The 24,036-nt window shown below is 49.2% G+C and overlaps 2 protein-coding genes across 2 annotated transcripts; both read right to left on the reverse strand.

Moving 5' to 3' along the window:
* Positions 1-1,216: 1,216 nt before the first annotated feature.
* Positions 1,217-4,309, reverse strand: LOC128270431 (retinoic acid receptor RXR-beta). Its single transcript, XM_053007829.1, has 5 exons — positions 4,174-4,309; positions 3,954-4,085; positions 1,822-2,005; positions 1,654-1,757; positions 1,217-1,581 (listed from the first exon to the last, which is right to left on the reverse strand). The coding sequence occupies exons 1-5, from the start codon at positions 4,307-4,309 to the stop codon at positions 1,217-1,219; spliced, it is 921 nt and encodes a 306-aa protein (XP_052863789.1).
* Positions 4,310-7,608: 3,299 nt separating this feature from the next.
* LOC128271309 (GATA-binding factor A) lies at positions 7,609-10,359 on the reverse strand. Its single transcript, XM_053008772.1, has 5 exons — positions 10,140-10,359; positions 9,843-9,947; positions 9,352-9,530; positions 8,511-8,781; positions 7,609-8,435 (listed from the first exon to the last, which is right to left on the reverse strand). The coding sequence occupies exons 1-5, from the start codon at positions 10,357-10,359 to the stop codon at positions 7,609-7,611; spliced, it is 1,602 nt and encodes a 533-aa protein (XP_052864732.1).
* Between the last annotated feature and the right edge of the window lie 13,677 nt (positions 10,360-24,036).

The raw sequence follows: 24,036 nt of genomic DNA on the forward strand, positions 1-24,036 counted from the left end.
TTTCCGCATCTTCAGGCTCATCTTCACCTACGCTGCTCACGTAATCCGCTTCCGTTGGCGTTCGGCAAATCGGGCAGCTTTTGCACTTTCTAAGCCAAAGATTGATACAGCAACCATGAAATTGATGGCCACACTGGAGCGTGGGTGACCTTTTCTTCAATGCCTCCAAGCAGATAGCGCACTCTCTGTGGTGAGAAAAGGAGTGAGAAGTTTGTTGAAAATCATGCAATACAATTTCACTTGCCGTTCACTTTGTGCGTCCATTTGGGGTTAACTTCGAAGTAACGAAGACGAAGATGCGCGAACTACGCAACCATCGCCAATGACGTCGCCTACTGCTCTTGACAAATGGGAAGTGTCAACGGGTACCCGTCGGCAGAGCAAGACCTCTTAATCCTGCAACGATTATACCTTACGCAATAATCTTCAGAAAGGATTGTATATGCACAATGAGGTGAATTTATTAGTGTAAAAGTCACGATTGCTACGCGGATTAAACCCAAATTTCCAAACAATGTTTAGTACAAGAGTAAAAAACAAAATGCGATAGGTCACTTCGAAAATTAATGCTAAGTTCAACATGTTTAGAAAAATCTGACATCGGAAAATAGATGAATAGTGGAACGCAACTCATGGAAATCCATCTTCATAATTCGCGGCAAGAACTTACTTATGCAGAATAATCTCTGGTGCTCGAATATGTGAAAATTGCGTCCAGCCGGACGCGAAGTAATAGCCAAAAGGATAAATGTAACCACGGTGTCGAAGAGGAAAGTAATTTATGGCTAAACTCTTTAGTAAGATGGTGACAATTCGTTCAATGTTAAGGCAACCCAGATAATAGTGATGTGTCTGTCTTCGTGTGATTGTTTCCGTATCCAATCCAATTTTCTGCCAGCTATGGCTCCGTGACTATCGGCTCCCTGCTACTAGAATAATCTTCGGTTACAAATGTGTTTGGTTCGCTACAATACACTATCCTGTCCTACTCTGCCCTGGTGAACAACACCCGAGCCGACCGATGCACAATCCAACCAGGAAACGGCGGGTCCTTTCAGTTGGTAAGCACAAAAATCCTGTCATCATATTCCCACTCGGTCGCATCGTTGTTGCCCGGAGCGCGCCAGGTAAGTGCACTTTCGCTCAACTAATTAGCTTCTCCGGCGATGAAGTCGCGTCCTACGAAGCGAACGCTCGTTGCGAATCGCCTCCGGGGCTAGAGCCTGGCCAGGATGCCTTCCATCGCCAGGCCGTCGCTAATTACATCCCGCAGCATCGAGCGGACAGAAAATTCGTTAAAACGCAGCGTCAGCGTACGCAACCCAAGCAGCAGCTTCCCGAGCCGAGCTGCGGCCCACCCGAGGGGCTGCCGGTCAGCGGACGGCGAGGCCACAGAAGTGGGCACCCTGTCCGCCCTACCCTCGACACCTGCGGCGTGCCGTCCGGACCTGAAACCGGGGCCAGTCTTACTGCTTTCCACCGGACCCGCCAGCTGCTGCACGCTGTAGTGGCTCAAGGCGATCAGGGTTCGCTCGGCCAAGTGCTCCAGTTGGTCCGCTTCGCGCTCACCGAGGGCGTACTCTGCAAAGGAACCAAACGGACGTTTAAAGGTAGCCGAAACGGGAACCGCTTTCTCGGGCGCGCCCGGCCAACCTTTTCGGCACAGTATCAGCGTTTCGAGGAGCGACAGCTCGATGAGATCCACCTGGAGCGCCCGGACATCGTCCAACACCGACCGCAGATGGCCGTCGCAGCATCTGAAACGGAACCCGGAGTTACGGCGGCTAATGGGTAAGCAAACGCCGCCTCCGATGTGCTCACCGATCCACCAGAGCCGATATGTCGATGGACCAGTTCGCCACCCGCAGCAGAAAGCACTCGCACCAAACGTGCCGCAGGATCTCGTCCTGCTGCGTGCGGCTCAGGATGGCGAAGTGCTCGTTGTGGCGCACCTGGCGAATGCACGCCACCAACACCTGCGACAGGATCTGCACCGAGAGTCCGTCTGCACCACAAAAAGAAAGAAAGAGAGAGAGAGAGAGAGTGGGCGATGGACGTAAGTTTGTCGAAGGAGCTACAGAACTGCCATGTGATTAGCATTATTTGCAAACCAAGCGGAAATGCACTCGACTCGACAACTGTGCAGGAGTCGTGTGTAGTCGTGCCCCGTTTACCGGTTGATGGCTCGTCCCGCCGAATGGATGAACGGGGGAAACTCATTGGCAAACATGGGACGAGATGAAGACGATCCCACGAATGACACCGGTGAGCCCACACCTACGCTACGGCCATGCACCCCGTCAACCTAATTAGCATACTTGCGCTCCATCGCATCCTCCCCGGGACGAGGTTCGGGTGCTCGCGAGTTGAAAGGCTGCAAGTGTCCCCCAGTCACCCGAAAGGGGCCACGAGACACAAATGCATTAGCAACGACAACGCCACATTAGCGCAGTTCGCGTATCACTAACCAAGCAAAGGTTGTCACGAATCGCGTGGAAATTGGGTTTCAAAACGAAAACGATTAACGTGATTTCCTTTGGTAAAGATTTGTGAACTCTCAACTCGGTTCGCGACAAAAAAACTGTGGCCTCAGTATAGTGGGTTTGAATTGTGAGTGAAGAGAACTGTTTCATTTTGTTACTTTTTTTGCCGTTTTACAGATTGGATTCGAATGGTTCTTTAAAGTGGTAGAATTGTGATAAAATAGCTAATCAGAAGGAAAGATTCTGCAGAATTCAATGATAGTCTTATCGACAGAACAATTCATTAAAACGAAAACAATTCTAATCCCATCGTCCCATCCGGGTGTAATATGACTTACGGACGAAACTGCAGTCGCATTGATCTTTTATCAGATGGCTTACGTAACAGATAAATACTTAATACAGATTTTATCAAATACGCGGATGAAATATTCAGGTTAAACAATCGAAATTCAGTAAAACAACATCCATTATTCAACAAGAACATTTCGGTTTTTTGTGCCTCTTTGATACACATGAAACAATTTAGCCAAATGCGGTCCTTTCTACAGCCTCGCTGTTTTAAATCAATTGAGCTAATTCTGTGAAATTGAGTGGGGTCTTCTCAGTTGATCCAAGGTTCACCTGAGCCCTCATTTTCCCAATGGCTGGTTGGTCCAGGCATTGAGGCGGATAGTCTGAAACCTGAATACCGTCATCCTCGAGGTACTGCTTGTCTACTTGTGCCTTGTGGATTATTGCATTATCCTGCAATAAAGCCTTGTTATAGGATATTGTCCAAAATAGTACGTCTTTTTGGACAATATTCTTCATCGTCTTCATGAATGGTTATTTTCATTCGTCAAGTTTCGGTATGCGTTCGAGTCAATACGAACAGGTAAGGTCACTAAATTGCCAGTTTCTTGAAGGCTATAACACTTCTGTAATTTGCACAATGTTGATTTAGTACGCAGAAAAGTTCAATTCCTCATAACTTTAGGTGATTGATACCTTCGTCATATCTTCGCTAGCCACAGATCCTCTTACAAAGTTACATTAACGATGAATTAGCTATATGGATTTAAGACAAATATGCCGAAATTCTACTCCAACTTAATCGAATTATGTGTAAAAACATTCTTTACATTGGGCACATTCTTTAACTGCTATTGGTCAACATTCTTTTGCTTAAAATTGCATCGAAACTAATTAATGACCAAAAAATAATAATAGAAAAAAAGTTGCCAAACATTAAAATAAATAAACTCCCATGGCGGTCACTCCAGCCCGACATCTTGAATTACGTAAATCGGCAACGGATTTCAACGGGATGTCCGGAACGCACACCTCCACCTCACTGCACAGCCACCCGTCGCCCCGTCGGCATCGAGAGAAAGTGACCTCAAATCGATTTACCTGCAGCGGTTCCACCGGACACCGGGCGGTCGGTGCCTTCGGCCAGCGCTTTCCTCGCCGGAACCACTCTCCGGCCAGCGGCCTTCCGTGGTCCGCGTTCCTGCTGCACCGCCGAAGCATTCATCCCCACCAGGAAGCACTTCTGCAACCGGCAGAACGGGCACCAGTTGCGCCGGGCCTTGTCCACCGAGCATCCACCCGGTCCGGCTAAGGAAGGACGATTTAACGAACACATTACACTCTGTTTGCACCTAATCGCCCGAAAGCGGCCACTCTTCCACCCGCCGCGACTCACAGATGCAGCTGTAAATGGCCCGTTTGCGGATGCTGCGCTTGAAGAAACACGAGCACCCGTCGCAGCAAACCGTGCCGTAGTGTTTGCCGGAACTGCGGTCACCACAAACACGACAAACCAGCGCCGGCGAGGACATCGGTCACAATGGGCCACGGGTTTACCCGAATTACACTAAGCTCCCCGGTGGCCGGTGCCGACCGTTTTTATACAACTCCGGCCATCCTTCGGCAACCGCGGACGGCGCTAATCACTATTTGCCTTCCCATCGACAAGTGACCACGCCAGAGAGAGTCGCTCTACACCTGGCAACGGCCAACGTTACACGTGTCTGTGTCCCCTTGTTATCCGTTGTCAAATCAAAGACGCTCGCTCACCGCACGGTGGCCACAAACGGGCGGCCACTCGAACCTGACAAGTCATGCCGCGGGCAAAGGGTGAAAAGCGACGATCATAACGGTCAGGCTACGGCCCGAAGACGCGACACCGGATGTCCGACATAATTGACACGGTCGGCGTGACCATACCGCCGGCCACAATTACACACGCCACGCCACGCCACGGACACTTGTTGACCACCGGAAGTGGGGAAAACAACCGGAAAAACGGAAACGTCGTCGAGCCATTGTCATCATCGAACGGTGGCATCAATTGTGACGGTGAAATTTATGGAACGGACGGAGAATGATTGTTTTCACTGTTTGGGTTCGGTTTTTCCGTTAAAGTCCCGGTCACGTTTTGCGTCATTTATTGAACGCGAATTCGCTGGTGGCGTTTTCCAAGGCCTCCAAGAACCACCACCGAGTGGTCGGTTTTTCTTCCCCGGAACTCGTTATCGTTTGATCCGAGCCGTCACTAACGAAAGCGGCAGAGATCCTGGCCACTGCGCGCCAATCATCGGCCTCTGCGGACAGCCGTCGTGACAGTCAAGTTGGTAATCGTCCGTCCGCGGTCTTCGTCCGGTGACCGGTCCTGACGACGGGCAGATTAGATCTTTCTGGGTCTGGCCGTTGATGAGCGCGCCATGTGTGCGCCCTGAACCAACCGAACCAGAGCGAAGGACCAACAAAGACGGCCACCCTCTTGAAGCGCGATGTTCGATTGATCAGGGCCGTGTGTCGAACGACGTGTCACCTTCCTCGATAACATCGCTGTCGGGGTAGCAAATCGGTGAGTCGGATCGGTGGTTTGTTTGGTAGATGCAGCAGACATTCATCAGCGTTCTTTTCTTAGTGAGTTGAGTTGCAGCCAACGAGGATAGGTTGTAGCAAATTGGGGAATCCCACTAATTGTGGTCCTTGTCAACAGTATCGATGCAATTCTGCACTCTTCGTTGTTGTGAAACATTTTGACGGTTCATAACAATTAAACGTCGTTGTAAATACATGAACAAATATGCATTGAAGTACGTTTCGTCTAAAGATGAGTTGCTACTAATCTTTTCAAATGGAAATTACAATTCTTTGTCGTTCGTTTCCCTGAAGAATCAGACGATTCGTTACCTGATTTCCAGATCTCCAACCTTTGAATTCGATCACTGAAGACCAATATCGAGAATGAAGTTATGTAAGGTTATGAAGTGATGGATGTGTTCACCAGGTAGTCTAGACCACTTCCGCTCAACGCATTCAACGCACTTCGAGCCAAGTTACGTATTTTATAGTCACCGTCTAACAATAACATCAAGAAAACGCTCAGGCGACGAGGAATGCAATGTACGGTTAAAAGTTCACTTTCGAATATGCAAATTGATGGATGTGTTCGCGAGAAACGCTCGGAATGGCAAACGCAAGAGAAACGACCAAAGATGACGAACAATGAGTGTTCTGTAATTTGCTTTTCTTCGTCTTATAAATTGAATGAGAACCAATAAGGCTCTTTAAAGTTTATTGCATAATACTAACCTGAGAGACTAACCAGAAACCAAAACAGGTAGTGGTGTAAGGTTCGGACTATATAATGGAGAAATCTAAACTTTCCAATCACCGAATTCTTACGTTGCCGTGCGAAGGTTTTTTGAAGATCTCACGTTGTTTCGAAGTGTTTCCCTAATCATGTAGAGATCATGAATAGAAGACCACGAAATCAAGCATTTAACCCAAAGTATTTCGGTTCAATTTATGCGGTTTTCAAATATCGAACTTATAGCGAATCGATGAGTCAACCAGCGCTTCTGCTGCTGTGACCAAATGGGAAACAATTTTCTTTGCTTATCGTGGTGTGGTGCATCATAAATTCACTCCAAACCGGCCAAACTGTCAACAAAAAACACTATTTGAGTGTTGTCCGTCGTTTGCATAATGCTGTGCGTCAAAACAGACCTGATTTGTGGAGAGACAATTCCTGACTTTTGCCTCGCGAGGAACTTGTTGCATTTCATTTTTGGAATCATTTCGTCATCATTTCGCTAAACACTCGACCCACATGATTCCGCAACCACCTGACTTGACACCAAGTAACTTCTGGCTATTCGCCAGAACTCAACTCAAGAGGCCGCTCCGTGGACACCGTTTAGAGCCGATGGTTGAGATAAGAAAAATGTGTTGAATTTTTCGGACCGTTTCAAATACTGGAACCAATGTAGACAATAAAGGTGAGTCGACAAGTTGGTGAGTCGAAGCACACGAAGATTTTAAAAAGGCGGACCTGTCACCTAGGCGTAGTTCTTGCCTCAGGACCTCTGGTTTGTGAGCTTGGCGTTTCTTTTGCAGTAAAATCAGTTCGATGCCGTAGGTCTGTTTGTCTATAAATCTAGCCCAATTAAACGCTGCCACTACAGTAGAACTGTCACAAAACGAACCATTCCAACAGAAACGAATAAATAGGACAAAATTGACAAAGACAAATATTGATTTGGAAAACAAAATGGTGTTTCGGCGCAGAACCCGCAAGCTACCGGAAACAAACAAACAAAAAAAGACAGTAATCCACGCTCCGATTCATGTCCGATGGTGCTTTATTTTTAATACTTCTGTTCAATTACAATTCGGTATCTTACGGGCAACTTCCGGGCGCTTGCCCGAGATGCATATGCACGTCTGCTTACAGGTTAAGGTATATTAAATACGAGTCCTAGTTGGCATTCGCCTTTTTTCGCCCCGGCCCAGCCCGACCTAGTCTGGTCCTAGGAAAGCAATACTCGCCGCCTCTCTGCCGACTGTTGGCCGTCGTTCCCCGGGGAATGCAATAGGAATTCTGGTGGCGACTTCTAGTTCCTAAAATCTGGCGCCATCTTGCCGTATGTACAGTATGTGCCCTCGACGACAACTCTGCCGGGGGGCCTACCACTACTACTGCTGCTGCTGCGGTCTTAGAGCTACTACTTCTCACTAACTAACGCTAAATTAAAGGGCGAGCGGCAAGCGAGGAACTTGTAGTGGAATTACTTGCCACCAGCCGCCGCGTAAGTACTCGGAACCCGTCCCGGAAGGGCGCGTCCTAGGAGGAGGCCATCAGCTTGGCCGCCTGGATGACGTTGTGCTGGTGGTGGTACCCCGCCAGATCGGCCGCCGTCGGGTGGTGATGGTGGTGGTGATGGTGATGGTGCGGGTGTCCGTGGTGAGCCCCGGCCAGCGAGGCCCCGTTCACGACCGAACCGCCCGAGCCGACGACGCCGGCCGCCGACACCCCGTGGTGGTGCGGGCTGTGGTGGGTGTGGAGCGTCCCAAACCCACCCCCGAAGTACCCGCTCGGCAGACAGTTGTTCATGTAGTCACCATACCCGCCGTTGGCCACCGACGTCGGAGTGGTAGCCGTACCGAGGTTACCGGCTTCCGATTTGATCTGTCCCGATCCGAACGTTGTTCCGGCGCCGTTGTTGTTGTTGCTGAGGCCACCGACCGGGGTCGTGCTGGAACCGGGGTGGTTTCCGCCCGGATAACCCGCGTTGCTGTTGGCCTGCGACGTGCCCGTCGTGTAGATCGTGTGGGATCCGCCGAGCCCACCGCCCAGCTGATGCTGGTGGGAGGCAGACGAAGCCACGACACCACCGCCACCGAGCGATCCGGACGATGAGGAAAGGGCCGCCAGATCGTACTTCCCGACCAACGATCCCAACGACGATCCTCCGCCGCCGGCCCCGTGATGGTGGGTTCCGGACCCAGCCAGACTGTAGGACTGCGCGTGATGAGGATGATGGTGGTGGTGGGGGTGGTGGGGCGACAGGTGCAACGAGCGGATCGGCGGTGACGTTAGGTGCGACTGGGACTTGGGGCTCGCCGACAGCGCCTTCGAGTTGCCGTTCCGGTCGGTGGTGTGCAGCATCCCTAGAAGGAAGGGAAGGGGGTTACGCCGGAGGTTAGTTCCATGACTCAGGATGCGCATTGTGTTCCACGACCTACCGTCCCCCGTACCGAGCAGGTCGTCCTTTTTGCCGCCCACAAGCGCCATCACATCGGTGGCGCTCCCTGCGCTGCCCGCCTTCTTCGGCTTCCGTTTGCGCGTCTGGATGCCGTCCTTGCGCATGGCCAGCGGCCGGTTGACGCCGTGCAGCTTGAAGTACAGCCCGCAGGCATTGCACACCGGTTCCCCGTCGTTGTTCCGCCGCCAGAGCGTCGTCGTGCGGGTTCCACAGTTCGTGCAGCACAGCCCTAACCGGCGCGTGGCCGTCTGCTGGAGGAGCGCGGGACGAAGGAGGAACGGGAGAGCGAATGCAAGAGCGAGAGAGAGACAGGCAGTGAGAGAGAGAGAGATGGGGAGAAAGAAAGAGAGAAAAAATGCGTCCCAATATCAGTCTCGGCGTGTACAACTAGATCGTGTGTGTGTATGTGTGTGTGTCTTTGCGCGATTTCGATTCAAACTGCTCGATCCAAACTGCTCGACTCGCGCGCTCGACCGCGAGTTGCGTAGAGTTTCGAAAACTAGCGCCCAGATGGCGCCACAGTCATCCGAGACGCAAACCACTTTGAACGCGGTTCGTTACAGTGACTGTCAAAAGTTTATACGATTTTAAATACCAGAATAATTTAATTCTATTTGGTAGTGATTTCGAGCACTAATTTGAATCGATTCGTGCGATCGACACTTTTCGCAGGGGCGGAGAAGGAAAAGTGGGGGAGCGGGAAGACGAGGATGGGAAAGACAGGAACAGGTAGGTGGGCGATAGATGCGCCCGGAAGGCGCGCCGGAAACCGGAGGCGTTAAAACTTAGGCGTTTAAAACAAGAAAGCAAAGGTTACTCACACTCACCAGTCTCTTGCTGGGCTTTATCAACGGACGGTTCATGCCGTTCATCTTGTGATAGAGCCCGCATGCATTGCAGAGATAGTGACCGGTGCCGTCCCGACGCCAGAGCGGTGTTGAAATGGCCCCACAATTCACACACTCGCGTCCCTCGCCGAATTGAAAATCCATGGCGCTGTCTGTGTGTTGGGCGACCATCCACCCCCAACCCCAGAAAAACCAAGGAAAATCGCATCCGGCGCATGTGTCAAACACGAGTCAAGTGTGTGTGTGTGGGCGATTGTGTGTGTGTGTGTGTGGTGCCATCGAATCGCCACGGAAGCGGATGGAAAAACGCGCGCGCGAGCGACCGGGACGCAGATAGAAAGAAAGAGAGAGAGAAAGAGAGAGAAAGAGAGAGAGAGAGGACGAAACCGGCGGGAAGGGGGAGAGAGAAAAGTGTGGTTTAGTTTCCGAGTTCTAGGCGCTTCTAGTTACCTTCTTCAAGTTACCGTATGGCGAGGTGCGCTGGAAGCCGGTCGGGTCGTAGGCGCGCCATGACCCCATCATCACGTTCTGGGCGTAGAACTGCGGCGGGAGCTGCGTGTGGGTCGTGCCTGGCGTGGTGAAGTCGAAACAAAATGGTCAATTCGAGGAAAATGGCGGACGGCCCGGTTTTGGCGAGCAAGAGCGAGCAAGAGAGACAGACAGATGAGATGCAATTGCAAGTCGCAAAACAGGAACCGAGCGAAACCGGATCACCGGAGTCGAGTCGGGCGGCCGGCCGGGAGTCGCTACGGGATACTTACCGAAACCGTCGGTCGGCCAGCCATTTTGCGTGGAAAAGTTGGCCGAATGGGCCCCGTACTGGGAGTGGGGCAGGGCGCGGCTCGAGGGCACGTAGACGGGCGTGTTGGCGGCGGCCGCGGCTGCCGCGGCAGCTGCCGACTGATGATAGGAGCCGCCGTTGCCGCTGGCCACCACCGCTGCCGCCGTCATGTCGGAGTAGGCGGCGGACGTATGAAACATGATCCTCGCCGGAGGGAGGCCCACGCGGGGCGACGAGCGGGATCAGCTAACGCGGGATCACCCTGCACGCCGAGAATGGGGAAAAACATTCATTAGACAAAAAACAAGACCGGGAACGTGGCAAACAACCCAAACCCCTCCGAACGACGCGCTAAACATAGTGAAGACAAATTAGTGGCGTGAAGAATGTGAACTATTTTCACGAGGTGCCCTCCCGGTGGTCGTCGTTGCCTGCACCTGTGGGCGTGGGTGGAAAATATTTGGGAAAAATGCCACCTTGCCCCCATTTATGCGCTCCAGACATTACTCGGACGTCAAAACGGTTGAAAATGTTAACATATTAATCAACATCCAAAACAAGACATTCTTTCGCTCACGACGAACTCATCAGCTATTCTCACCCTATGCTACTGCAACAGTAGACTATGCAACTATGCTAGAGGGTAGCCAGAGACAGCGTAACCTTCAGGCATCAGGCAGGCCCCTCAACGGAATTTTCCTGTCCTATCTACGTAGCACACGTGGGCTATTAAGTCCAGAAGTTGGTTTAGGAAAACAACCTCTTTACAGGCGATTTGATCATCAAAATGCTTATCAACCTTTCATGTATCGACCGTCTGTATCATTGGCCCTTGAAAATAAAATTTGAATTTGTGACAAAAAGGCGAATAAGACCTACAGTGGATAGCGAAAAGAAGTTTACCTCCTGAACATTTGAATAATATGTGGAAATATAAGTACGTCTTCTATTTGGATGGCTCTTTTGAGACGTTGAATATTAGATTGAGGTTCTAGGTGCAAAATTTGGGCGATAAAATGACATTTAGATATAATCTATTAGACTGGTGCGGCCAATTGTGGCCGTAGGCGAAAAAAAGTTTAGTTTAAGTTGGAAGCATGAAGTTTTCAGTTTTATACACAAATTTCCTTCCTTTTGCTCGGTAATAAAGCAACTAGAGTACATTTTTTTTATTTATGAGCAATAATAAAACGATTTGTTTTCATATTCAAAATGCAAAATTAAGGCTTAGAAGCGCACGGAGAAGAATTCACAAGACATCTTACTGTTTCTGAGCCTATAATATGGCCGACCCTCGCCATCCACTGTAAGTAATGTGATTCGCCAGTAAATTGAGTTGCGCATGTGTCGAATAACCTAAATTTGTATCAAGAAAAATGCCTTTGTTAGTTACTGAAAACCACAACTTTGACATTTAGACAAATCGATGCTATCGAATACATAGCTTTTGCATAATCATACTTTCGAGCCGATCCCATAATTTCCTGTTCAAGCAGCGTGGCAAACGTTTGTTTAATTGTTTGGTCTTCGTTTTCATAGGTATCGAAAGTGTCAAGGCATCATCGTTGTACGTTGTACGTTCCCCAATAATACAACGGCATTAGAAGCTCTAAAGGATCTTGTGAACATCTGGCCATTTTGAATATGACAACGGGGTCACCCGGTGAGACTAGTCAACGGATCTTAGGTAGAACGAGGATTTCAAACGAAAACTACATTACATTCATTCATGAACATTATATCTTCACTTTTCGATGTTATTTAATTTGTAATATAATATATTCATTTCAGGCCATATTTTCATTCGTAATAGCGACGTTCCACTGTATTTTCAGTTTGGTTCAACTTGGGCTGGATGAGGTTTCAGGTTTTGTTTCAAATCTTCAACAAATCTTTCCCAACTACAAGCGATTAGCGTTCGTTTAATTGACGAAAAGAACTGATCTGATATGTTGTTAATATCAATATAAGGTAATCGTGTTTATTGTCTTATTCATTCAAAACAAATCCATTTTGCCCTCAACATATGATGTCGGTAACAGGAATTCAATAGATTTGCTTCGTAGCTTCAGTTCAATGCGAGTATCGCTCGTGTGATCAATTTTAGTACAAAAGACCTCTCAAATACTTGTTTTTACGGTTCATTAGTTCGGATCGGATAGAATTGAAATTAGTAACGATTCTCCATAGAACACTGAGCAACTATTCTTACTCGAATCAGCATTGCTTATATGGCACCTTACATCTGGTTCGTCGGAAAAAATGCGGATTGACTCTCTTCCATTTGTTGCGTGTGGAAAATGTGTTAAAACACGAAAGTGGTTGCCAAACTGGGATCACACACATACAGGCTACAATGAATGCGTTCCACGACGAAGATGAAAATCCGATTTGGACCTTTCTGTTAACCTACATCCATCCCGCGGCATCTGCAAAACAGCGAGCTTTTTAGATACCGCTGCTGAGGCCCACCGACTAAAGCCACCGAGTGATAAGAAACCAATTTATACCTCCTTTGGTTCTATCATCAGCAGGAACCACCGCTAGACCGCTAGGAAGGCAGGAAGGAACGCACTGTGGCCACATTCGCACCTTGCTCCGAAAGCGTTCCGATCACTCATCAAAGGCACATAAATTGGAATTAAGATTAGTGCGCCAAAAATGCGCCCGAAAAGTTCCGGCCGGTGACCGAGCAAAAAATGACTATCCTGTCGTCCACTCTCTCCCTCTCTCTCTGTTGTTCTGTGCCTCTCGAAAGATCACAGTTCATTTCGCAGCCAGAAGATACGGTCTCTCGATTGGTTCACTATCGGAATGGACACTCCAAACCCGATCGAGTGTGGCGACAATTTTCAACCGACGTCTAAAGTCGTATTGCCTGCGACTAAAAATAAGAGACTCACTACACGAACTTCGCTTATCGGACACAAGCGCCTGGCGGAGTGTAGAAAAAAACCCAACACCCAACAGTAATTGTTTGCGTTAATTTTATGCCGTCATTATATGGTCGATAATATTGTTGGGCCCACTTGTCAATTTCGAGCGGCGCTTCCACAGAGAAGCGGCTGGCTCGTTGCCGCTCGTTAGGGGTCCTCGTTATCGTCCACGAGAGAAACCGAACCCATACACCACGCCGCCATGCTGATACGCGGGCCAAAAGATGAATAATAACCGTTGGCCACCAAACCCCCGGCGAGTACAGCGATCAGATCCGTGCGTACCAGCATATCAGCCGGGCGCATGTTTCGGATAAACGAACGGGTGTGAAGATGGGTGGGGTCTCGACTTCCGCCCCCGGGTGCGGACCGGCTCCTAACCAGCACACCATATTATGATAAGGCTCCCTGGCTCTCTGGCGTTCATGGCGTGGCGTATGCGGACGGACGTGTTCCGAGACGCCCGGCACGGATGGGTGAGTTTTGGGCGGGCTGGTAAACCTGGCCACCATCGACACCGGTTTCGCGCGGCTATCGCGCGGAAGCCCTCCGGATCGGTGACAAGTGACGAACGCAACGAAGCGCAAACCTACGGGCGGCCACAACCTTATGGACTTTATGGTGCGGCTGGGCGCGATATTGTTCCGGGGCCTCGTTTCCGGAGCTTCCTTCAAATTAATTCCTCAAAGTGGTCGTTACAGAACCGGCACCTGGACCGCTTATCGGACGGGGTAGGCAGCTGAATTTCCACCCGACCGGCCTGTGCCTGCCGAGGGTCACCGAACCCAACTGCAAACAAATTGTGAAACAACACTTTACACTTTTGATGACATGAAAACTATTGAAACGAGTCGCAAAAGCAGTCATTTGCGCTGCTCAGCGACTCATCTGAGTCGCTAACCCAATGCACGTCACGTCAAACCACGCGAAACGTCAGACCAGACCAGAGGCACGGGGCGTGATCAGAGAGCTACGAGATCTTTATCAAGGTGCGCCCGATAAATATCTCGCGCTATCGCTCTTGCGGTCGGACCGTAGCCGCCGCGTGTCCCAGGCTGACAGGTGACATGTGTTTGGTAGCACCTCGGCCACCTCGGTCGCCGCCTCATACGCCCCAGGAAGAAAAAGACAGGCTGCAGTCTATCGTGTGACTACCGGAGTCGAAGAACCGACAAAGGAGTGGCCTAGGTGGCCCGACTAATTTCAGGTGAAAGCAACCTTGGCAACGTTCGGATTCCTTATCAATCGGCTCCGTGGTATGTTGCGTGTTTCTAGTCAGATGATATTTGGTTCTACATCGCTTCACAAGCGTACACAAGGCGATAGGTATATTGCTGATCAATTGGTACGAAGCGATTTCTTTCGTTTTCCTTCGGCCAACGATTCAATCTCCTAATTAATCCAAAGCAGTTCCAGCGGGCGCTCAATACTGATTCAAATCCTCAAGAAGTCTCAAGATCATTTTTCGGTTGTACGTCCTGGGGGCTCCTAGAAAATGTAGCCAATAAGTAATCAAAATTAAGAAAATAGACTAGATTAGCCTGAATCTATCATTGTGACATTTCGCTCGACTGTAAGTTGCATCCTCGAGATGAGATGATAACTCTAAATCGAAGCGTACCGCAGCGCTCAGAATGGTCAAGCGAATGTTGCCAAAAAGGTGCAAATGTAAAAATTTATGTTTTCCAAAAGTGAAAAAATTTGACGGATTAAGGTCATTCAATTTTTTTTGGCACTGAATATAAACCAAATTAATTCAATCAACTTTCCGGCCTTCTATTTTAACCAGTATCACATTGTGGCAAGGTCAGCGCTCATTTTAGGACCGAAAAGCGGTTGAAGTTCACTAAACCATATATTAGGTTGTCTAAAAATAAATCGCGGTTTTTTGCGGTTTGAATTTCAAAACTGTATTTAATGTGAAAGTTTAATGTGTCCGGTTTGTGTAAAATACGTGTATGCACCGTTTCTATCTGCATTTAAAGACATCTATCGTGAAAAACGTCGATTTCTTTTTAGCCAGCCTAAGGTGATTTGGTGGACTTTGTTAAGAGCGGATATAAAAGTAAACAATACGACAATTTCAGCTAGAAAAATGAGTAATTATCACCGTGCAGGAATTAACATTACCATTGTGCCGAAAGAGTAAAATCCTTTAAAAACCTTAGAATCGTGAAGCAAGCGATTAGAATATCGAAAGGATATCATCATTTAGAAAAAGATCTGTGGGATGAAGATCAAACAAGAAATTGTGCAATCTTTTGGAAGGCATAAAACATTTGGTTGCATAAACTCAAGAATTTGGTTGTAGGAAGGTGAAATAAAAGGTTCACGATACAAATACGAACCCAATTTGTACTTTTAGTAATGAATTATTCTTGGTTTAAAAATAATTTGAAGTGAGTTCAAACTGTAAGTTTTTTTCGGCTATGTTTTGTGTTATGTTCTGTGTTCATCCCATTTTTCGCAGTTAGAGGTACTAAATCAAGCATTTAGTGAGGACGTGGTACTCTGTTGATTCGACTCAATACTCGTCGAAAGGTCTTTCTGAATGTCACAAAGTTCTGCTTTGTAAATGCTCAATGTCTTGTTGATCGTTCGATTCTACTGTTTTTTGTCCCAAACATGGCGTTTTGCTTTCCAAACTCTCCAAAACTCGTCCATAACAAACCGATCAACGGATTTGAATAAAACTTTCCAATATCTCCTACTTTAAATGGAAACTCGTGGCATAACTCCGTATCCGTATTTTTTTAGAATCCGGTCGTGGAGTAGTTTACGTGACGATCATGGATTTAAATAAGATGTCAAAACCGAGACGCTATTCGCTTCATAAACCTTTTATAAATAGAGTTTCTTTTTCGTTTTAAGTAAAGCTTGCCTCAGAGTGGCCCCGTACGATTGTATGATAAATTTGTCGCACTACTTATTATCATGCGCGGCGATGTTGCTTGCGCTCCCGAAGGTCCAAACACTCGTCTACGCTACCGAACCACAATGGACGAGTCACCCGCATTAGATAAACAACAAACACAATGTCCCTGCGCACTGTGTTTCTGGGTAACAAGCCTGGAACAAAAGGGGCAGCGCACAGCATTGGTCTCGGAACATATCAAAACCCCTTTCGTGTTATCAGCCCGATATCCGTGACCACCCCCGGCCGAGGCGTGTGCCACCGAAGCCTCCTGTTATCGTTTGACCTACGAATTCGAGACCAGTCACAGCATCCCATGCGAGTGGAGTTCCCCCTAATCCGCGCTTAATCATACTTAATGAATCATTGAACCCGCTCGGAACTCGCGGCTTGTTCCGGTGGCTCAGTGAGAGGCGTCCCCGATGGGCGTCTAATCGACTGCTTAGGTCAGACTCCGGCCGGAGGACACCAATAGCTCACGGCCCCTGTTTGGTCTGGGCTCCCGGCTCGGATGAAGTTCAACGGCGAGGGCCAAAACCGGGGCTGAGATACTTTTCCATTTTCTGTCGCTCGCTCTCTCTCTCTCTGCCACACTCCTTTTCGATCCGGAGAGTCGATCGTGGCCGGAGACAGGAACGATAAGCGTCCGTGGCGCAGCACCACGGTCGGATGTCGCGAAAGGAGAAACGCCGGCCGAGGTTCGGTTCGAAAAACATAAAACAGATTCTTTCCATTAGGGTTCTTATCGGAGTGCACGGCAGGCGCCAGTCTTCCTCCGTTGGACCCTGGCCAGGATGTACCGCACCGCACTCCGACAGCCCTTACCGTGGTTTTTGGGAGGCCACCAAGGCGAGGCAATACAACGGCAAAAAATGGCAAAACAAACGCCGCGCGGCACTAACACCATCAACGCGAACGATCGCGACCCACGGCCGCACTCGCGGGTCCTCTCTTTCGTTCCACCCGGGCCGGCCGGCGCCTGGGGTCTGTCTCTGGCCGTCTGGGGGACCAATCAGCGCCGCGAAGAAAGGGTCAGCCAGCGCGAACCGAGCGAGATAGCAGCCACCGCCGGATTAAGGCGCGATCCGAATACGAATGCGATGAAAGATGAAGATTGCCGCGCGGCGCGCTCTCCCGGTGAGCTCGATGCCGCGAGCCGTGAGGCGAACCCGAAAACCGACCAATCCGACGCCGGAACGCTAATGGATCACCGTCGGCGCGGGTTTTTGGGGCGCTTCTTCCCGATACGCCGGTTTTTGCGCAGTGTTCCTAGCTGGTCCAGACCCCCGCCCGGCGGGAGGGCCACTCTATCAGCTGGCCATTTATCATGCGGCGGGCTGAGACCATAAATTATAAGTGGGTGAAAAATATGATCCGATGCCCGTGGATGCACGCCCCGGTGATGCAACACCGACGGAACCGCAGTATGCCCTTTTTTCGGCCCAAGCCGTTCCTAGGCAGACTAACATTAACGGTTCCCTTTTTCGGTGTGTTTTACGATCTCGCCCGAAGAAAGCTGGCTGGCGACAGCGCGGCTGGATCGTGAGATCGTGTTTTCACGAAATTAAATAAAGTGGCCCACTCTGGCAACGGAACCGAACGGCGTTCCTTCAACCGAAATTCACCCTTGGAGCATTCTCAAAATTTCATTGTTATTTGATTTGCGCAGTAAATGTGTTCATAATTTTATGATCCATCCTCCCCACCAAGAGAATGCTGCGTGAAAGTCTTAGTCGAAGCTGAAGCCGAAGTCGTAGAGAGTATCGGCCAGCGGCCAGCGATGGTGAAGAGTCGTAAAACTTTTCTGCCGATAACGCCGCGTGCATCGCAACACGCGAAAGGAACAGTTTTACGACGCCCCGAACGCCGGACTAAACTTTATTACCCATCGGACTTCGGGGAGTTCCCCCATTCCGAGTCCCCATTGGGCTGGGCGTCGTAAAACGCGGAAAACAAGGCCCGGCGAACCGGCGGCCGGGGGTGTAGAATAGAATCACTCTAGTCTCTAGGGTTTTTTTGTTCGACTCCAGTGAGTTTCGGGGATAAAGCATTCGGAAAATGGACCTTCTTCTAGTGCAGGCAGATGGGCGGCCATTTTTACTTCATAATCCAATTCTCCTCAATCAAGCCGAAGGAATTGGAAATGGAGGAAAACCGCTCGCTTATCACGGCGGCGTACACAGCGGCAGCAGCAGTTGGAGAAGTGATTTCTTAATTTTTACGAGCCGAAAAGCGCAATTAGCTTATCAAGGTACACCAATCTACGCAATCAAACCCGTTAAAGTGTGATCTTCATCCCCCCGGAACCCTGTCCGTGGCCGGGGGCGCAGGCGAATAAATTGCCCGCCCCATAGCCCATTAGGGAGTTCACCCGGCCGCCTAGCGGCGCGCTCGGCGGTTTGGAAAATTAGAAAATTAGAAGCTCGGTGGCCGCGGTGTCGCGGTCCGGTAGCGCGAAGAAAAATGGGCCCTCCCCATTCGGGGGGGGACCCGCGGAACCGTTAAATAAACCCGGGACCGCCCGATTGCCCCGGAAGTGAACAAACAAGGCTTTTACGACCGATTGGCATTCCGCGCGGAGTGTTCCGTCCTTTGGGCGGGTTTTTGATGCCTTCGCGGCCAATTCTGTGTTTAGCCAATTTTCTGTGCCGTAGGAACCCCCCCAAAAAGGAGGCCCATGAAGCGCGGCAGAACAGTCACAAACAGTCAAACCAAAGGCGCACCCAAGAACGCGGCCTGGGCGAAGTGCGGCCGTGAAAATTGAATCGTTATCGGGACACTAAATCGTAGCATTTTTACGATCGCCCATCAATAACGCCCATCGCGGCGGTGCCTTTGAGGCGGTGCTTCGGGGGCATTATGCTGGAAAGTGGACCGGAGCATAAAGTGCCGCGCGAGGAGAAGTTTGACCAACTGGCATTACCTCATCACCAACCGACTGGCCAACCGGCACCGGCACCGGGGATCTTCCGCGTGTGAGCCGGGAATAATACACGGGCCAAAAAGTCCCGAGCATAGGTAGGAAAACGTGGCTTTTTTGTTTAAAATTAGATTTATTCATCAACATCATCTCCATTAAGAGCCAAACAATAATACGAGCGCCGCTGTAACATTTCAGTATCACTTTTTAAAACAATCTTTATCTTTTGCCTCAAAATAGTTTCAACGATAACTTCTTGATTCGAGTGAAAATTTTTACCGACGACAGCCTAATAGCAGTAATTTCTTCTCTGATGTTTGCCTTCAATTCTGCAAGGGTCTTCGGTTGGCTGGCATAAACCTTACTCTTCGAATAGCCCCACAGAAAGAAGTCAGAAAGACTTTACACATTTTTTACAGTTGAACGATAAAGTTTTCAATGTACAGCGCTACAATTTTCTCGCTCGCTCGCTCGCTATTTTACCGTAAATTGATCTATGGCAAAAACGGCATTGACTGACGTTTCAGAATCTTATTTGTTTGTCAAAATCGAGTGACAAAAAGCGGAGTAATTTGGCATTTAAATAGTATGGGTCATGATGAGGCTCCCTGTATAGTATTCACTGTATATTCACATTCACTAAATGTTACACGCTTTGGACGAGGTTCATGTTCTCTAGATGCTCTCCGCTCAGATGACGATCGTTTTCGTTCCGGTGTGAAGTTATGGAATGCCAAACACTGTTCCGAATCATCATCACGTTCTTGTTTCCAGTCAACATTGAGCAAACGGGGTCCTTTCTTAGGACAGAGCTTTCTCATAGTCAAATGTTCATGAAATATAAAGCCCAAAGGTTCCTTTGATATCTTCATAATGTCAGCTAACTGACGTAACTTCACTTTTCGATCATTCAAAACAATTTTGTGGATTTGTAACTCTTTTCAAACCATTGCTTCACTTGAACGGTACTTTTTCCCATCAAGAAGCAGTGTAACATTAAAACACGAAATTGTTTTTGATCCATTGTTTCACAGCGTTCTTTTGAAAATTAATACTTACTGAAAAAGTGATGAGTGCAATAAGACTAACGCCATTTATTTGTTAAGCCCGTGATTTTTCAGCCCATATGTTAGATAGCAATTTCTGCACAATGTTTGCATTTTTATTGTTCCCATCAGGCCGATTATCCTTTGGTGGCCTTTCTCCTACACGGAGGCAACTGTCAGTATACTCCAAGAGATCGGCCATTGTCCAGACCGACACTGAGCGGCCTGAGCTTTATCAATTACGATTCACACGACCGTAAAGAGCAGCCATTCATCAATCGGAGTCTCGCAATGGGTCTCCGTGGGACAACCATTTCCCTGCCACGTCCCAGCTGGTGCCGCACCGCGGCTGGCGCGTGTTTGGAGTTTTAGAAAACGTCAATTTATTCCGAAGGCCTCCGAAGGCCCGTGATCCGTTTCGTAAACTGCATACGAATCGATCGAGTTGCTGATGAGGCAACAACGCTCTCGATTCGCGAGAGAGCTCCGCTCTCAACTCTAACACAAAGTGGTCCCCCCGCTGCTTATCCGTCACCAATTTGTCACTGTGACTGCGACTTCCACCCGCCCCGAGAGAAACCATTTGAAGTCGGTCGGCCCATCGGTCGGCCCATCGGCGGGTCCCCGCGAGTGTGGCTTCCGTTTCGAAGACATTATCCATTCCGACGGCCGTTGCGACACGCACCTTTAGCAGCCTCCTGGCCGCCGGTGGTGTCAGCGGCTACGGCCATTAACGGACCGACCGACGACGACGATGCGGACGCGGTAATTAAATCATCTGGAATCAGTCCACAGGTCGCTCGGCCGAATGCCGAAACCGAATCCCCTAATTGATTCAGCGAGCGCAGCCAATTCCTTATGCAAATTTGCCGGGCGTTCAGGGCGCACACACCCCACACACGCACACACACACCGGCAGGGCAACATAAATATGTCCGTCAAGGGGTTGCGCACTGCGCCCGCCGCCAGGTATGTCACCCGGGTGTCCTTCGGCCACACAGTACCCCAACATCTTCCAGCTTCTCTTCTTGTCGCGTACAAAATGACTGGTGACTTCACTTCCGATACCGTCTCACTCTAGTGTGTGTCCACTCCTCCTCTGCCGGGAGGCTGCCCGCTGACATTCCTCGTGGCGTCTTGGGTGCGACCGGCATACAGAAAGAAAAAAAAAAGAACGCCTAAGACAAGGTGTCGGCTTTCCCCTTTTGTTGTTGCCCTCTGCGGGAGGGGAGCTTGTTTTGTCTTTACCGCATTCCCACCCCCCCCACCCCCCTCCCCTCCTCTTCCCGCTAGAATGCCGGACGATTCCCGTGAGGCATCCCAAGCATTTGCTTCTCGCTCCTGAAACCAACGCACGGTGGGCACCGGTTGCCGACGGGCTGGTTAAAAATGACGGCAACGGCTTTTACTGGGGTTTTGGGAATTTTTTTTAATTCCAAATCAGCAAAAGAGATATTTTCACGAAACGTGATCCCCAAAGACGCAAAAAATCATAATAATAATAATAATAATAATAGTGCAGAAACTGATGAAAGAATAGCAACATTCCGCAATAGTATTTGGGTTCCAGTTATATTTAAATAAGTCTACACTCTAAAAGTTGATACACTGTTCATATGAACGTATGTAAAGTTTCATTTCAATCGATCACTTAATTCTTATTTTACAAGCCGTAGTATCAAGTTAGTATCGAAGTGTCACAAATCAAGTATCGTGCAGGGATTCGTGATTTTTTTTAAGGTTTTAAAGTAAAGGAAATTTATGAACGAGTGTTGAATGCATATAAGAACTCTTCGCCTTTAATTAGTACATTAACAGGGGTGTTTCTGAATTTAAACGTGGTGGTACAAGCCTTAAAGCCGATCCACGTCATAGACGCCATCAAACAGATACAACTCCTGAAATCGTACAAAAAATACAGGATATCGTCAAATGACGAATGAATGTGTACTGAATAATATTGAGTATTTCAAACCATTAAATTGTATTTTTCTTATCGAACTTATTGAACTACGCTACGAACTTATTGAACAGCCTAGTAGTTACACAACTCAGTCCCGAATGGCTGACAACGAGATTCCAAAAATCAGGATGTATGAAGTTGCTTGTCTCCCAGTTTTGCACCGAACTGAGTGAAGTGGTCTCCGAACTGAGGGAAGATCAAACTGGACCGGAAGTGTCCTTTCTTGGAGTAAACCCAAATGCTGTACCAGCTAATCGGCTGCTGCTGTTGGACCCTCTTGTCCCAGTAAATAGCATCCCTCGCCGATTGTGGCCACCGCGGGGCGCACCTCGCGCCCGACCGTGCGGATCGGGTTTCGGGTTCGGGTGTTGTGATTAATTAATTCACCATGCCGGTTCCCGTTAGTGTCAGCGGCAGCGGCGGCGGCGGCGTGATCCGTCCCGACCGAGACGATGTGGTGACAACACCCCGTCCTAACCCCCCGCCCATCCCCCGCAAGGCCTGAACACCCACGCCCCGCCCTGCCCACCGCATCCGCACCGTCCCAAGGTTGACTCATTTGCAAATGAGACATTTTTACGAGCACCATAACCGTATATTATGGCGTACTTAAGAACTCGGACCTTTTACGAGCCGCGCGGCCACGCGGACGCCTTTTAGGCTGCGTCTGAGCGCGCACTTAAGCCATCCAGGGAGTCCGCCCGGCCAGCCCAGCCCGGGGTTCGAAAGCGCAAATCATAAACCGGCCAGCGGTACGGGTCCGGGTCCGGGCGCGTCTTCGCGTCCGATGATCCAGCCGATACTGCGAATTCCGAGGCGGCGGCCCGGCGTCCGAGATTGATCACTGCAGCGAAAGTTATCGACAAATCCGCCACACGGCGAGCTCTCCAGCAGCTTGGCGGCTCGGTGTTCGGGCCTCAAACCCGCCTGAGGGAGTGGCAAAGGTGGTGGCCCGCGGACGGAAACGACAAAATGCATATTATATGATAATTTAGCACTCGATCATTTATTGATTTTAATGGAAATTGTATGTTTTATATGGTCACATGGTGTATGGTGGGCATGGCGTCGCTGTCGCCGTAAGTGCCGGCGTCCTTTCGGGACGCCTTTCGGTGCCTTTTTGTCCCTCTCCTTTGTTCTTTTTACGCTTGATCCACCCCCACCTGGCCGCCGCCGGCCGATTCCTTTGAAGCCGTTACTCTTTCGCGCCGTACTTTGTCGTCCGCGGGTCGCGGATCCCCGGCCGGCGGGTTTGGTTTTTTATTTTCCCGGGTCTTGGCGGCTTGTCTCAAGAAGGGTGCACACCAAACGCCATCGTCCGATGCGTAGTTCTGTGTCCCGACTCAGGACCCTCGCGTCAAACTGTGGAACTGTGGAATCCATCAATGACTCTTGATTCGTCCAATTCTTCGTTTCTCGTTTCGCGATGGACCCGAGAGTTCCTGAAGCGTTCCAGACATGTGTCGATAACCGAACGTGTTCTGAACGTATGGATTCTATTCCACAAGATTTTGCTTTTGCTTTCGTCAAACGGAATTCATTCACGGAACGGAACTCGGAGCTTATGTAGGGTGGTCCTTCAAATGTTTGCTGTATGGCAACATGGTCGTCCAAGTTTTCAGCTTCAATTTCGCTGAAGAACTAATCAATAAACATTGCTCGGTAGCGTACGTCATCGATGTTTTACGGCTACTTCTTTATTTTCGTAAGAAAAATTTGCCGATGATGACGCCATACCAAAGCCCGAGCCAAACAGTCACTACGTTGTGGGTGCATTGGCTTCTCTTGCACGACGTGTGGGTTTTCTGAGCCCCAAATACATCCAACACTCCACAGGCAATGAGTTTTGGATATTTCCCAATTTTTTGCTAGCGTATAGCGTCTCATTTCGTAAATGTAAATGTTTTTACTAAATGTTTACAATTTCCAGAATGAAGTTCAACGTTTCAAAAGTCGAGTAATTGGTAGTTTAAAATCCAAACACTTGATGGATCACCCCAGCAGAAGTTCCTCAATTGTTTAAAAGCTACTCTAGTTGAAGCGGCGAACAAAGTTTAGGAATTGTACGTTGGGATCGGATAGTCGAAAGTTCTACCTA

The sequence above is a fragment of the Anopheles cruzii genome, chromosome 3 (genome assembly GCF_943734635.1).
Source record: "Anopheles cruzii chromosome 3, idAnoCruzAS_RS32_06, whole genome shotgun sequence".
NCBI classification, from domain to species: Eukaryota; Metazoa; Arthropoda; class Insecta; order Diptera; family Culicidae; genus Anopheles; species Anopheles cruzii.

Excerpts from the sequence above, each read along its gene's own strand:
- LOC128270431 (XM_053007829.1), bottom strand. The coding sequence starts at position 4,309 with ATGTCCTCGCCGGCGCTGGTTTGTCGTGTTTGTGGTGACCGCAGTTCC. Across the intron at positions 4,086-4,173 it reads GGCCATTTACAGCTGCATCT|CCGGACCGGGTGGATGCTCG; the intron begins GTGAGTCGCGGC and ends GTCCTTCCTTAG. Across the intron at positions 1,582-1,653 it reads GCTGATACTGTGCCGAAAAG|AGTACGCCCTCGGTGAGCGC; the intron begins GTTGGCCGGGCG and ends GTTCCTTTGCAG.
- LOC128271309 (XM_053008772.1), bottom strand. The coding sequence starts at position 10,359 with ATGTTTCATACGTCCGCCGCCTACTCCGACATGACGGCGGCAGCGGTG. Across the intron at positions 9,948-10,139 it reads CTGGCCGACCGACGGTTTCG|GCACGACCCACACGCAGCTC; the intron begins GTAAGTATCCCG and ends TCACCACGCCAG. Across the intron at positions 8,782-9,351 it reads CCAGCAAGAGACTGGTGAGT|CAGACGGCCACGCGCCGGTT; the intron begins GTGAGTAACCTT and ends GCGCTCCTCCAG.